The 14,294-nt window shown below is 54.3% G+C and overlaps 1 protein-coding gene across 3 annotated transcripts in view; it reads right to left on the reverse strand.

Annotated features, from left to right (window-relative positions):
* The window catches only part of USP42 (ubiquitin specific peptidase 42), a 49,279-nt gene that overhangs the window by 1,031 nt on the left and 33,954 nt on the right, over positions 1 to 14,294 (reverse strand). Inside the window, exons 8-17 of one of the 3 annotated variants that reach the window (XM_081819291.1) lie at positions 14,186 to 14,268; positions 13,173 to 13,284; positions 12,231 to 12,371; positions 11,943 to 12,043; positions 10,491 to 10,644; positions 8,147 to 8,863; positions 7,920 to 8,014; positions 4,785 to 6,278; positions 3,423 to 3,724; positions 1,085 to 1,128 (exon numbers count right to left, since the gene is read on the reverse strand). In XM_081819291.1, coding sequence (XP_081675417.1) covers positions 1,121 to 1,128; positions 3,423 to 3,724; positions 4,785 to 6,278; positions 7,920 to 8,014; positions 8,147 to 8,863; positions 10,491 to 10,644; positions 11,943 to 12,043; positions 12,231 to 12,371; positions 13,173 to 13,284; positions 14,186 to 14,268 — 3,207 coding nt within the window. In that variant the 3' untranslated portion in view covers positions 1,085 to 1,120. The remainder of the gene's footprint in view (positions 1 to 1,084; positions 1,129 to 3,422; positions 3,725 to 4,784; positions 6,279 to 7,919; positions 8,015 to 8,146; positions 8,864 to 10,490; positions 10,645 to 11,942; positions 12,044 to 12,230; positions 12,372 to 13,172; positions 13,285 to 14,185; positions 14,269 to 14,294) is intronic. The other 2 variants (XM_081819290.1, XM_081819288.1) reach the window with 2 other exon arrangements.

Below are 14,294 nucleotides of genomic sequence, written 5' to 3' on the forward strand. Positions count from 1 at the left end.
GCAGCCGTTAGTACCTCCCGAGGCCGGGGCGTGGGGGCCTGGCCGTCCCTAACACCGACAGCTCAAGCGTGGGCTTCCTGGCACAGTTCCGCCAGGCCTTGGGGGGCAAGCTCCTCGTCCCTACGGCCGTCGCTCTGCCTTCCAGAAGGGCAGGGAGGGCAGGGGGCTGCTCGGGGCCGGACGTGCGGAGGGAGCCACCTGCTGGGCGCGCGCCGCTGCCCATCGGCTCAGGCCTGCAACTCCCTTTCGCTAGAGAATCGGAGTCTAATGCCCTACTTAGGCTTAGGTCTTTTCCTTAAGACACCGAGAAAGCAGGTTAGTTGGCTGCACGTTAATCTGCCGAAGACGATTCGGGGAAATCCACTTCAAATCCCCCCTGCTGCCTACGAGTCCCACAGCGGACACGGGCGCCTTCAAGAGCGACAGGGCACCCCGGCCTGCCTACCTCAGCAAGTGCGGGCCACAGACAAGAAGCGCTAGCTCCCGGGGCCACTGAGTCAAATGCCAGTAGTCACTGGACACTGTCAAAGTCGGCATCTGTCCTAAGGCACCCACACCGCGTTCCAGGAACGCCGCGTCCTCTCTGTCGGAGGTCGGCGGGCGCTCTCGGTCTGCACGCCCTGCACGCCGCTGGCCCGACGCCGCGAACCCCGTGTTCCCCCAGCGCGGGGACCCGGGGCCGTGTGTGGGAAGGGGGCTGCCAGGGGCTCCTGGCCGAGGCCAGTCGGGTAGGTCTGGGTGGAGGAAAGGAACTTCTCGTTCCTTCGGTTCCATCCTGGCCCTGGAGCCTTCGGCTTTCCCTCACTTTCTCACCAGAAGGGGGGGGAGGAGGAGGGAGCAGGGGGCAGGGTGGCCCCAGCTCAAGTAAGGGACGCCCTGTCCCAGAGCCAGACCCAAGGAAGAGGGGTCTAAGCACAGCTCCGGCGCTTGGCCTGGGGGGCAGAGGAGTCCGCTACCCTCGCGGGGGAGCCTCCCGCGCCTGCTCCCCGCAGCACCGCCTCTAAGCCCGACGCCCCAAACTCCTTGTCTGTGTCCCCGCGGTGCCTCTACAAACAAGTACGAAACAGACAGGAAAACTGCTTACCATAACTAGTGAGTTTTTTGTTTTGAGGCCAAGTTTTCAATCACCTAGAAAGCAAAGAATCAGGAAAGAGATTTTAATGATGGTTTTGCAGAACCCTTCGTGCCTGCGCTGTGGGCACCGAGTGATCACACGTAGAAGCCGCTGTGGGCCGGGTGCTCGCGGCGGGTGAGCAAGCGGTCCCTGCCCCGAGGCGCGCTCCCCAAGCGTCTTCCTGGAAACAAGACTCCATGCGACGCCTGCCATGCAGGGAAAGCCTCACCCTGCGGGAACAGTCCGCTCTCAGCCCATCAAACGCCTCAGCAGTTCAAAAGCAGGACAGACCAGACCTCAGGCCAAAGACACTGAACCGAGAGTTCCATGCGGCCGGGGGACAGGAGGCTGAGAGGCGAGTGGTCCAGGTGGCAGACACGGGGCACACGTGGCAGGCAGGCACAGGGGCCTGGCATCCTCGGCCAGAGGACAGGGCTGCTTGGCACGCAAGCCCAAGCAGGTGGCCCCCGTCCCTGAGGACAGGAGGGGACAGGCACACGGGTTCCTCAGTCCGCTCTCCGCGGAAGCGCCGGCTGCACATGGGCCATCGAGGGCCATCGGACAGGACAGAAACGGCCGCCACTCAACAAAGCCTGACCGCAGCCCCGAGAGACACATGTCTGGGCCCCCAAATGCCAACTGGCGAGGTTCCCACTCAGCCTGCTTTCCCTCCAGGGCCATCTCTGGGGGGGAGCTGCCCTCCACTGTGCGCCGGTAGCCTCTGAGGGTGGTCCTTCCGAGACCTGAAGCCGGGAGGGGAAGATTCTGGCAACAAAGCAGAATCCCCTCAGATGCCGCCCACTCCTCCCTCTCAAGCACCAAGGAGAGGTAGAAAGGACTCGATCCTCACCAAGCCAAGCCCTTCCCCAAATCACCAAAATGCTCATGGGAAACCAGTCTGAAGATTCATATATTTAATATCTTTAAAAAACCCAGAGCAGACAACAGCCCAGCATCACTTTCTTGCCGGCCACGGCCACTCTTGTCCTCTGCCCCGTGCCACCCGGGCTCCCCACGGCACGTCACACTGCACGGCCCCTCCTGCTGGGACAGTGCCTCCCTCACGGTGTCTGCTTCCCTAACGCCAACGCTCGGGGCCCTCCTGTCCCTCCTCCGTCCACAGCCACACCGACAGACTGGTCTGCCCCCAACAAGTTCCCGACACAAAGGGCCTCTGCGCAACCACGAAGCCGCATCAAGGGCACGAGAGCGCACCTCAGGCATCTAGGGCAGGGCCAGGCGAGCTTCTCGTACAAAAGGCCAGAGGATGGGCGCCTGGGGGGCTCAGTTGGTTAAGCGACTGCCTTCGGCTCAGGTCATGATCCTGGAGTCCCGGGATCGAGCCCCGCATCGGGATCCCTGCTCGGCGGGGAGTCTGCTTCGCCCTCTGACCCTCCCCCCTCTCATGCTCTCTCTCTCTCTCTCATTCTCTCTCTCAAATAAATAAATAAAATCTTAAAAAAAAAAAAAAAAAAAAAGCCGGAGGACAACCCCGTTCCGCTCTGGGGCCGTCCGGGCTCTCGGCAGCGCCTGCTCAGGGCCAGCGTGGTGACACGTAACTGAGCGGGCTGAGCTCGCCCCGAGCACAGCTCCGGACACAGGCGTGTCCCACATGCAGAGACATCTTCTCCTTTGGACTTCGCCAGCCATTTAAAACCCACAAAGCCCCTCTGAACCGGCAGGCCCCGCGGAGACGGGCGGCACGGATATAAGCTGCATGCAGAGAGGGGCTGCTTTAGGTGCGGTCAGAGCAGAAAGGGCTGTGAAATGACATCGGTAGACAGTGGTGCAAAGTGGGGAAGAATCCAAACCCCCCCCCCACCCTGCCAAGCCTGGAGGGATTCGCTTGGCGGGAGCCTGGGCCCCATAATACAGGCGCCTGCAAGGCCTCGACTCTGTTAGGGGCCGAGAGCAGACGTACCCCAAACGGAGTTTCAGCTTATACTCCGAATGCTAGAGGTTTGCAGACTCAGGAGGGAAAGCACACACGGTGAAAATATTTCTATCAGAAATGGCTTAAGAACAAAAGCCCTGGTCCTTCATGAGACACACACACGCCCAGAGCCCCAGACTCCAGAGGTCTCACTACCGAGGCTCCGCCGCGCCCAGGTCCGGGTCACCGAGGTCCCCGCACATGCTAAGGGTCAGTCCCGCAGCTGCCCGCGCTCCGCCTGGGGGCCGAGGCTGGAGCGGACAGGGTGCACGGGCTCCCGCTGGAGCCAAACCCTTTTACGCCATTTGAGGGTTTCTTCCCCTGTGTTAACAAGAAATTGTTTCTATATTCTTAATTCCAAGTATCTCCTCTTACCCTGGCCACACTCAGACAGAGGACACCTGTCATCCCTGCTTCCCATCCTTAAGTGTTTTCTCTTCTCACGGAAAGGCCCAACACCTTCCAGAGGCAGGCCGTCGGTGAGGGGGAAAGCGCCGTCAGTTCTCCGGAAACGGTCAACAGTCTCATGGCTGGCGGCCTTGGGCAGGTGCGGTTCTGAGTCTTTAACCAAGTCCTCGGATCTCCTGGAGTGCCTCTTCTTTTTCTTCTTCTTTTTTTTGTGTCTGTGGAGATCAGCGTCGGAGCACGCTACTGACAGATCGGAGTCCTGCTGACGCCTGCAGAGGAAGAAACCAGAACTCAAACCACCAACAAACCAAACTCGCCTCCGAGCGGCTGGTCCTCGGCTCTCACCCCCATGGCAGACACTCAGCACGCGCACAGCGGTGAGGACCCCCCCTGAGCACAAACGCGCCAGGCTCATCGTAGGAAGTGTTGGGGTCCGGGGTATGAGTTCGCTCGCTTGGGCCCCCCCCCCCCCGGCCCCCACAGCTGCCTGGAGCTCTGCTCTGGAGCAAAGGCTGCTGGCCTCAAGTCCAGAGGAAGAATTTCACTACCTTTTCCTGGAACGAGTGGCCAAGGGACAAAATGCTTTCACCAGGAGCTTCAGACACACAGGAGGGAAGGAGGTTTTCCCTCAGGTAACCATGTCTGTGTCCCTACAGCTTTTGGTAACCTTTCCCCAGGGTTTCCATCTCAAGAGACGTCAGGTGTCATGCATCTCGTCATGGAGAAGTCCTTTTCAAGACAATCAATCTCTGCCCAATTTAGCTTTTTAGAAAGACAAACTTCCCCACTAGATTTTAAACTGGGAAATGGAGCCAGAGAAACAGACAAGGCTGAGGCAACGAGTGGTCAAGTGGTCGTCTCTGATTTGCACTGGCAGCCGGCAGGCCAACAGCAAAGGGATGGACGGTGGCCTCCCTGTGCCTGCCCGCTGGGTGGTCCCTGAGGCGCAAGAAAACGTGAACAGGTATGAAAACATAACTACATGTGACGAGTGAGAGTATGAACACCAGTTACGCAGCCCAAGACCCAAGTTCTCAGGCACAAACCGTGGCATGCTTACTCCCACAGATCCTAAAGCACGGACCAAAAATAGCAGCGTTTCGAAAAGGGAGGTTTGGAGACACTTTATAAAACTGTGAAGTAAGAGCGTCGGCACGGAGCTGGGGTCCAGAAATCTACCGTGGTGGAAGCTCAGGCCCCGCTGAGCGGACCACAGGACTCCAGCCTCCACCGCCGGAGCCAGCCCAGTGCATGGGGCCAGGCCAGGCTCCCGTGGACGGAACCGCAACCAGACCTCTCCCGATGCCGCGCCCACGGCCTCATCCTCACCTGGAATCGCGGCCTCGGTGTTTGTCTTTGGATTTCTTTTTCTTCTTTGATTTTTTGTGCTTCTTCACTTTAGGCTCTTCCAAGGGATCCTTCTGGAAGCTCCTCCAGGCCTTCTTCTCGACATGACCGTCGCTGTTCTCCATGCTGTCGTATCTCCGTTTCCGGGACTTGGCGTTCTCGTGTTCGTGAAACCGATCGGCGAGGTTACAATTGGTGTCTTCGGCTACAAGTGCAATTTTCTCGTGGGGGTACTTCTCGGGGTACGGGAGGAGGGCGTGGGGTGGGCCTGCCCGGGGGCTGCCGAAGCGGTGCCGGTCCCGGCCCTTGGCGAGCAGCTCGTAGCCCTTCCTGCCCCTATAGTAGTCCCTGCAGGGCCGGCCGCCGGACGGGCCCGCCTTGGCGTAGTCGCGGGCGCCGTGGAAGGGCTTCCACTCGCGCGCCTCCCTGGCTGTGTACGGGGCGTACCTGTCGTGGTAATACCTGCATTTGTCCCACCGCGGCCTGTCCGGGTAGTACTTCTCCCGGCCCCAGGAGTGCTCGCTCTCCGAGTGCAGGTACCGGCCCCACTCCTGGTCCGACCCGCCTCTGCTGCGGGAGTGGCGGTGGCCGTACCTGCCCAGGGAGCGGGGCTCGCCGGGGCTGAGCCTCTCGCTGTGGCCGGGGGGGTGCGGGCCCCCGCCGCAGTGCTCCGTCCTGGGGCGCTCCCGCTTGGCCCGCTCCCGCACGGACGAGCGCCGCTTCCCGCGGCAGCGTTCCCCGGTCCGGCTCCTGCTCTCCCTCGCGCGCTCCCCGCTCGAGGAACGGTCTCTCCGGGTGCGGTAATGCCCTCGATCGACTTTTCTGAGGATGCTGATTTTTTCCTTAACTGGAGAATGATCTGGAACTTTTTGTCCCACCTTATTTTCTTCACATTTCTCCCCGTTACTTTGTTCGGGGCCCCCTTCTGAATGATGTTCTGTGACCTTGTCTACTTGAGGAGAGGGCGAGGCCTCCGCAGCCGCACCTGTGCTCCGAGGACGGTCCTCCAAGTCCGTGCACGCGTCTCGACTGATGTAGACTAAGAGTTCGTGCTCACAGGCACCCTCGGAGCGTACGGGGGGACTTGGGCTTGAACTCCCCGCTGTGTCCACTGCAGCTGAGGCCCGTGGGCTCTCTACTACCGCCCCCGGTACGGCCTGGGGCGGTCTGCTCTTGTCACCTGTTAAATCCCCGGGGCCACACAGTTTAGGGAGCCCATCGTCCCCCGTGGTGTTCTTAGTACTGCTGTGAAGAGTGTCGGCACTGGGCAAAGACTCCTCGGGTTTTGCTAAAACGTTTTCTGAGACTTCTTCTTTGGTAGATCTGATGCTGGGGTCTAAGGGTGGCAAAGCCTTCTTTAACTTGCTGCTAAGGCTCGTGAGGGTCTCCAGTTTCTCACGGGACTCGGGAGACGGACTGCCGGCCTCCCGCTCTGCGCCGGGATCCTCTGCAGGACCGTCCTCTGTTCCAGGCATGCTGCAGCCCCATCAAAACAAAGAAATCAATAAATTAATCCCTGGCTTCATTGCTTTATGGCTCACAGGGACAAAAACTTCAAAACGTTCTTTACTAAATAACCTGTGCCTTTAACGTATCTGGCTGCAGCCCGATATGGGGCTTATCATTTTTGGAAACTTCAAATGTTCTCTTTCCCTCACTAAATAAAAACATGAAATCCTCTATCGGGCTTATCTACTATGCCGTTTCTCTGCTACAATAATCCTGCAGTTCTAGGCTCCTTCTGTTTTCAGATATACTTCTAGTTTTTAGTAACTGTGAATAATCAGAAAAGTCAAAGGGTGACCGGAGGCTCTAACTTTTCCTCTGCGTTTCTCCCGAGCCTCCGAGGTAGAGTCACTGCCTCCAAACAGAGCCCACAGCTCCGTGGAACTTATAAACTGGAGGAAGCAGTGAGGCTTCAAAAAACCTTCCTGTGGGACATGAACTCTGTCTGCCCTTGGCTGCTACGGGGCTCCCGAGCTACGCTCGAGGTCAATGAAAGCTGCCAGCAAACAACAGCAACCCTCCAGGGGCCCCACATTTTAGTGGGAAAATACCTGGGGGGAGAGAGCACAGATGAGATCCGTACAGACAAGTCACCTCGCGCGAGGCCGTGAGATTCCCGAGCCGGCACGTAAGAGAGCAGCACCCACTGGGCTACGGTACAAGCATGGTTCCGTCTACAAAACCGTCTATGGTTAACAACCGTCTACGGTAATCCTCACGCACACGACATATGAGCACAAACTAAGCTAGACTAGGGAAGGAAGCCACTGAGGGTTCACGCCGTCCCCTCTTGAAGGTAAACTGAAAGGAGTGTTCTTCGCCTACAGATTGACTCCACTCCATTTTAGTAATTAAGCCTTCAGGAAGGGCAGCTCCTTGCCAGGGGCCACTCTGAAGTGTGGGGTGCATTCCGGGCTGTCACCGAGATGGGGGAGCCCCACCAGCACAAGCGGGCAGGGCCATGCAGGGAGTAAGTGAAGTCCCACGTCCACGTGGGCCAACCCCCAGCCAGATTACTGGCAGTTTTCATGGATGTGACATGTTCCAGGAACACAACTACTGCGTGAATCCAGAGACGACCAGAATGTCACCAAAAGTTGTCCCCCATGAGGACGTCACACCCCTGATGGTGAAATGTGTGCGTGGGACTGCGCTCTGGACACCAGGCCACGTCCCACGCGGCGAGGCTCACAGCAAACCTGCGCGGGGCGGTGTGCGCTCGCGGGGCCGCCTGGATGTGTGCAAACCGAAACACCACCGCGTGGTATGTTCCAGTCTTTCGTTCCCATTACATTACACTCAGGCAATGTACCGATTTAAAAAAGCAAAACAAAGCATTCAATGTGGAGGAAGACTGTCTTATCTATGAATGCAATTTCAGGATTCTAGAAGAAGCAGAACAAAATACTTGCAACTCGATGGAGCCGAGAAGCCCTGCGCTACAACCTTGGGAGTCTTCACGTTTGTCACTGGAAGGCTAGGTGTCAGATTCGGAAGGGTGCCACAGAATCATTCCAGGGTTCAAAAGGTCCACGATGAGACATGCACAGTGTTAAAGCAGCGGCGTGTGCATGGACACGGTCACAGTGTCCTTTCCTGTCGCCGTCTTACCTGGTTTCTTCTGTCGAGCCTTTCCCTTTGTTGCTGAGTTTGCAAGTCTCTAAGATTTTGTCTTCTGGGGGAGGCGGCAGAGGAGCGGGCATCAACTGCAATAAAAAACAAAGTGTTTCAATTCTTGCTGCCACCGGGCACCCCCTGATCTCCAGCCAGCGAGCGGCTGTACGTGAGAGTCAAGCACAGCCCGCCCCCCACCCTCCGGGGCCACCCAACACGCTCACCTTTCCGGGCAGGCCATTCACCTTAGCAAAGGGATTTTCTGCGGGTAGAGCAGGCGGGACTTGGCAACTGGCACCATCACAAGACAGACCGTTTTCCTTCAGGTCGCTGTCCATACTGTCAGCACCATTTAGGGCAAGGGGCTCGTGAAGCTCGAGCGGAGAGGCCTCGTCATCTTCTGCATCCTGCACAGAAGAGTTCGAGCTCTCGATCGTACCGAGACCATTCTCCTTGCCTAGGCCCTTCGCCTCCTCGTCAGACTCTTCGGACGACTCGGCGCCATAGGGTACCAGGACACTGGAGTTCAGCTTGGACTTGCCGTTCATCACCGGCTTGGAACAGGACTCGCTCGGGGTCATCTGCTTTGTGACTTTACTAGAAACTGCCGTTGTAGGTGCGCTCGAGGTAGACTGTATTGCAGAAGAATTGGTAACGGTAGAAGAGGGAACAGGCTTGGCTGGGTTCTCCAAAGAACCGCTGTGAAGGTTAGGCTGAGACTGGCCTTGGCGAACAGGTAACTTGTTGTGAATACTGATCGTGATTTTTTGTTTCTTGGGATGTTCTGGAATCACTGAGGGCCTGTTAACGGACCAGTTTTGAACAGAAGTCGAAGCATTAACAGAACCAGCCCGGCTGACACTGGAATTTCCACTAGGACTCGACATGGAACTGCTTGGTGCTTCTTTCAATGGCCCGGTCCCATTTAAGTGAGGTGGGTTCTGGAAGAAAGAAGACACCAGCTGGTGAGAGCCCCAGGAACGGTCACAAAGAATCCACTCTGGCTGGGGGCCCTTCCCATTTTGCTCATCTTTTTCTTTTTTGGAATATCAGGTTTCCCACACCCAGAAACACCTCCTCCTCTTGTCTGCCCCTGACCACCATAAACCTTTCATGGGCCCGTGTTTTCTGGTAAGTAATCAACAACTATTTCTGTCCGAGAACAAACCCCAGCCCAAATTCTTTCTGTTTCTGTCTGACAGAAATGAACAGGCCCCTTGCGCACAGAGTCAAGTATGTTTTCCTTGGCTGGGCTTCTGCTCTACAGGCGGAAGGAAGTGCCAGCTAGTGGGGAATGACCACTGGCCAAGGGAGCCAGGGAGATGGGGGGCACGGGCAGACGCAGGGAGCTGCTCTGGGCGCCGTCCCCTCCCTCCATGTCCCCTCCGAATCCTACTCGTGAACTGTTCTGCTCCAGACTCCACCCCTGCTGCTCTAGCCTACAGGGATAAACTGGTGGCCGTGGGTGAGATCTCATTCACAGAGGGGTTCTGCACGGCCTTCACAGTTCTCTTGAATACCTGAATCAGTTGCTGTCTTAACACTAGAAGGTTTCACATGAAGGAAAACAAAAAACCTTGAAAAAATCAGTCTTAGCCGCGCCTCCACACAGGGCACATGCTCTCCAGCGGGCCAGGGTCCTGATGTTACTGTTAAGCAGAGCCCAGTGCAGGAGCCCATTACCTGCCCGGCTCCCAGAGGCATTCGATTTCTGACTCCAGCCAGAACCCAAACACTGTCCAATGTCCATAAAGAACAGCACACAACAGACCATCTGCTGATTCCAAACAAATCACACTCGAGCGGAAAGGCTGTTACAGCACCGTGGTACAGGGGGCGGGCTGCTTCCACACACGGACAGGCTGTCCATAATCACTGCATAAAGCCAGCGCATGTCCGGCCTTCCCTCCTGAAGCCCTGCGTGTCACGTGACCCAGCCATTCCACCAACTCTCCCGGAGAGGCCAGCAGGGGGTGCGTCTGACCCACTGGATGGCAGACAGGACACATCACACTACTGAAAGGGCTACATGGACACACTGAAAATATGCTTTTTGTGAGTCACGTTCTTGTTGCTAGTATTCATCAAGAATCCCCAAATATTTAGTCCACTCTGAACGGAAGTCCAAAGTGAGAGCTAAAATCTCTAGCTTTTAGGGGCGCCTGGGTGGCTCAGTGGGTTAAGCGTCTGCCTTTGGCTCAGGTCATGATCCAGGGGTCCTGGGATTGAGTCCCGCATCGGGCTCCCTGCTCAGCAGAGAGCCTGCTTCTCCCTCTTCCTCTGCTCATGTGCTCTATCTCTCGCTCACTCCGTCTCTCAAATAAAATCTTAATAAATAGAATAAAATAAAATCTCTAGCGTTTAAATATACCTATACCCAGACTTTCTTCTTGTTCATTACATTCACACTCTGAGATTATTATTTATTTTATAATTATTGGCTTGAATAAACTTTCTTGACAAGAAACGCAGTCGTACGAGGACACGGCAGCTACCGCAGTGTGACCCAGAGGCTTTGAACAATACCCAAGTTAGCACAGAGGTTGCATCCTACCTCTGGAATGTTACCTTTATCACGTGAGAGGGGAGCTGTGGTCCGATAAAGCCTGACGCAGCCTGTTTGTTGTTGACAACGCGCTGGCTGATCACGGGTCGGGGCGAGGACTGGCCAGGGCTGTGAGTGGGATGAGTGAGTTCACCTCCATTTTTCACATCGTGGGACCTAGGGACAGAGAGGGACAGCGCTCAGGGCTTCATACGGCACGTCCTTAGAAGAGAGTCATTGCAGACTGAGAAGCTGCAGTGCACAGAGCTACGTCCGCAGAGGACCCCTCTGGGTCTAGGTTGGGGGCACAGCTGCTCCGACAGGGAGACAAGAAAGACAACCGTGCAAGTGGCATTTGTGATTGTGTGTTCCGGAGATGCCACCACCGGAAAGCAATTCGTCCTTTCCGTTTGTTTCTATTTCTCTAATTTTAAGTACATGCCGCTAGAGGAAGGCCGTACCCAGAAGTCAGAAACACAAATACGGTGCCTCGTCTCACCCACGAGAGGCGTCTACTATTCAGATTTATTGGAACATCCTCCAGGCTTCAGCCTGTTCTGTTTTTTTTCAATTCCAGCGTAAAAGATTTCAAACTGCTTTTTCTCCATATATACAGGATATATGGATACAATGATACAAGAGCACTTTCTTGTATCATTTAGGGGGGAAAAAAGGCATCATAAAAATCATTTTTAACAGCTGTGTAATAGTCCAACACATGGATATGCTACAATTTACATGCTCATTCTGCTAATATTGGAAATTTTAGGATTTTTTTTTTTTTAAAGATTTTGACAGAGAGACAGAGAGAGAGCGAGCGAGCACGAGCAGGGGGGAGGGGCAGAGGGAGAGGTGGAAGCAGGCTCTCAGCTGAGCAGGGAGCCCGATGTGGGGCTCGATCCCAGGACCCTGGCATCATGACCTGAGCTGAAGGCAGATGCCTAACGACTGAGCCACCCAGACGCCCCGGAAATTTTAGAATGTTCTTAATTTTCAGCTACTATAAATGAATACCTTGGAGCACACATCAGACTTTTTCTCAGACCACACATTTCCAGAAATGGAATTAGTGAGTTGGAATACGCAGCAGCAACAGGAGGCAAATGAGCAGGTGTCGAGCCAGGCCTGGCCCAGGAAGGTGACCGGCTGCCTGTGCTCAGTGGTTGAGAGGTGACCACACCCAGGTCCTCAGAGGCCCCTTCCTGAGGCCTCCCCCTCCCCCAGCCCCCGCCGTGTGCTGCCACCAGCAGCCTGCCCTCTGCCATCACCATGCGCTTTCTCTGCATGCTTCATCATCAACTTGCCAAGGAGCTGGAAGCTAATCCAACTCCTAATCCCTACCCAAAACTACCCCCCTTCCTCTGTTGGCATCATTAAGCTGCTGTTTCAGAAATAACCGAATACTGAATTTAAATATGTTGAGATGAAGAGAAATGACATAACAGAAAATGTGAAATCTGTTTTCCTGATGATACCTGATATAAAAGAGAACATAAGCTTGTTGACTGAGTACCGATCTAATATCACTGGTAGACACGATGGAGTCATTCATTTGATACCAGAGACCATTGCTAGCCTGCAAAAGAAAGCCAACAAAAGAGAAATTAGGTATAATTAGACAAGGAGAGAACACCAATCAAGAGAAATGTAAGAAAAATGGGCTTTCATATTTTCACTGCAGAAGTCCCACCTTGCCCCCCAGGAGCACCAGTGCTACCTTAGAGGGCACCTTAAAAACAGTCACCAACACCTGCACGGCTTACTTTGATGTAGCAGAAGTAATGGCCGGCGTGGCAGTTAAAGCCGGTGTGTACCAGCACTGCGTACAGAACATAGATAATCGGTTCTCCGTTCGGTTGAGACATGTATGGTCGAATATCAAGGTATTCAGGATATTTCACATCCTAAACAGAAATGGAAAGAGGATCAAGGCATGTCACTTCTGAAGGCCCAGATCATTCTGCATATCCTCGTGGAGACCCAAGCGCAGGACTTTGTGCCCTCAGATGTTCCAGCAGAAACCTAACACACTGAACCACGTTTCAAAAGACACGACCAGCCTGGAGCCACCCTGAACTCACAGATACTTAGTGCACTCCCACTGTATTCCTGATTTCCTTGAAGCAAACAAGGCTCTACGTTAAGTGAACCTTCTGAGTTGGCCACAGGACACAATGGAACGCTAATTCTGCACTTCGGCCTCACTTAGTTTTACTTCTTTGGGAAGGGATTGTTTAGATCTCTTGCATACTACTGATTTCTGATACTTCCAGCCTTCAGGAAGTGGAAAGAGAATATGAAAATTCAGTGTGCTACCCTCAGAAAACCTCAACAAACAGGAAAACCAACGCTGACGAAAGAGTGTGAGATCCAGCAGGGGCGTCCTCTTCGGATTTCAAACGACACCAGCTCTCCCTGTATCTCCCCACTTTCCCTGACCATGAAGCCCAAGTGCAGATCAAAGTTACCAGTTTTATCATCAGAAAGTCTAACCAGCTGAAGGAGAGAGAGACTACACTCACGAACACACGTAACACATTACTGCTAGCTCAATGCTCTGACGTATTTTCCCCCAATAAGTACTAGAAGAACTTAGGAACTCAGGTAACAAACTGTTCAATTAGGTCGTTTATAACCCCTGATAGTTACTGATGCATAAGTCTTGAGAGAGACAACATAAAAGGTTATTAATATTATCAACATACCTTAGCAATTTTTCCACCAGTAAAATTTGCAAAACGTTTCAGAGAAAGTGTAAGAACATTAGAGGATCTGTGTATAGTGAACCTCTTTGAAGCTGGAACCATCTTTTTACACCTTGAAATAAAAAGAAACAAAGGACTAAGATTTATATATATATTTTTTAGTCTTTCCCTTGTTATTTCTCTGAAACATTTCCCACTAAACCTAAAAGAAAGCTACTAGCTAAAAAACATGACCCCTCTCAACCAACAGTGAAAACACTAAAATTATGACAGGGAGAGATTGCTCAATTAGCATGAAAGAAAAAAGGAAGCTAGGACAGTTTCTGAGAAGCCACATAGCCATAGATAATTTTAAAATTAGGTGAATACAGACTTCTCTCAATTCAAAACAAAGTGACCATCCATGGAGCTTAGAACAGGAAAGTGCCTGTGGTCGTGGGGAGCTTTCTTCCCCCAAGACATGAGTATTTGGTAACGATCACCCATAGTACCTGATTCTAAAATGTAAATTTACTAAAACATGTGAAACAGGACTTTCTTCAAATAGAGGCTCTCTTGACTTCACAGGGAAACACAGCAATGAACCATCAATACTAGAGGTTTCCAGCCCATACCACCCTGAATCCTGGGTGAGAACCAGATGAGAGAGCAAGAGCCTTAACTGTGCTGGGAGAAAGCGAGCCCCACTCCATCACCGCCTCTCCTAATAAGGAGTCCATGAAAACGCTGCTCACCATAGATGCGTCCCCTGGGCCACACAAGGCGCAGCAGCTACCATGGGCCGCCCCCCGCAAACCCTCCCAGTCATGGGGCACCGAGCCTCCCCAGGGCAGAGGTGCACGCCTCTCAAGAGTGTAAACCCGGAGACACTGAGCACTCCAGCCCCGGGAGCATGGAGACCCAGTGTCCTCCCAGACATCACAGAAGCTAACAGGGGTCTCGTGGGGGGCGGAGGGTGTTCCTGAGACACCCCCATCCCCGATGCAAGCCACCCCGCCACCACACCCTCGTACTTGCTGCACTTGTAAGAGTTTTCCCCGTCGAGCTGCTCTGGCTTCACAAACTGCTCCAGTGCCTTGTTCACGCTCTGAGCGGCCTGCAAGAGAAGGACAGCGTCAGCAC

The sequence above is a fragment of the Leptonychotes weddellii genome, chromosome 5 (assembly GCF_054177405.1).
Source record: "Leptonychotes weddellii isolate Sample4059 chromosome 5, ASM5417740v2, whole genome shotgun sequence".
Lineage (NCBI taxonomy): Eukaryota > Metazoa > Chordata > Mammalia > Carnivora > Phocidae > Leptonychotes > Leptonychotes weddellii.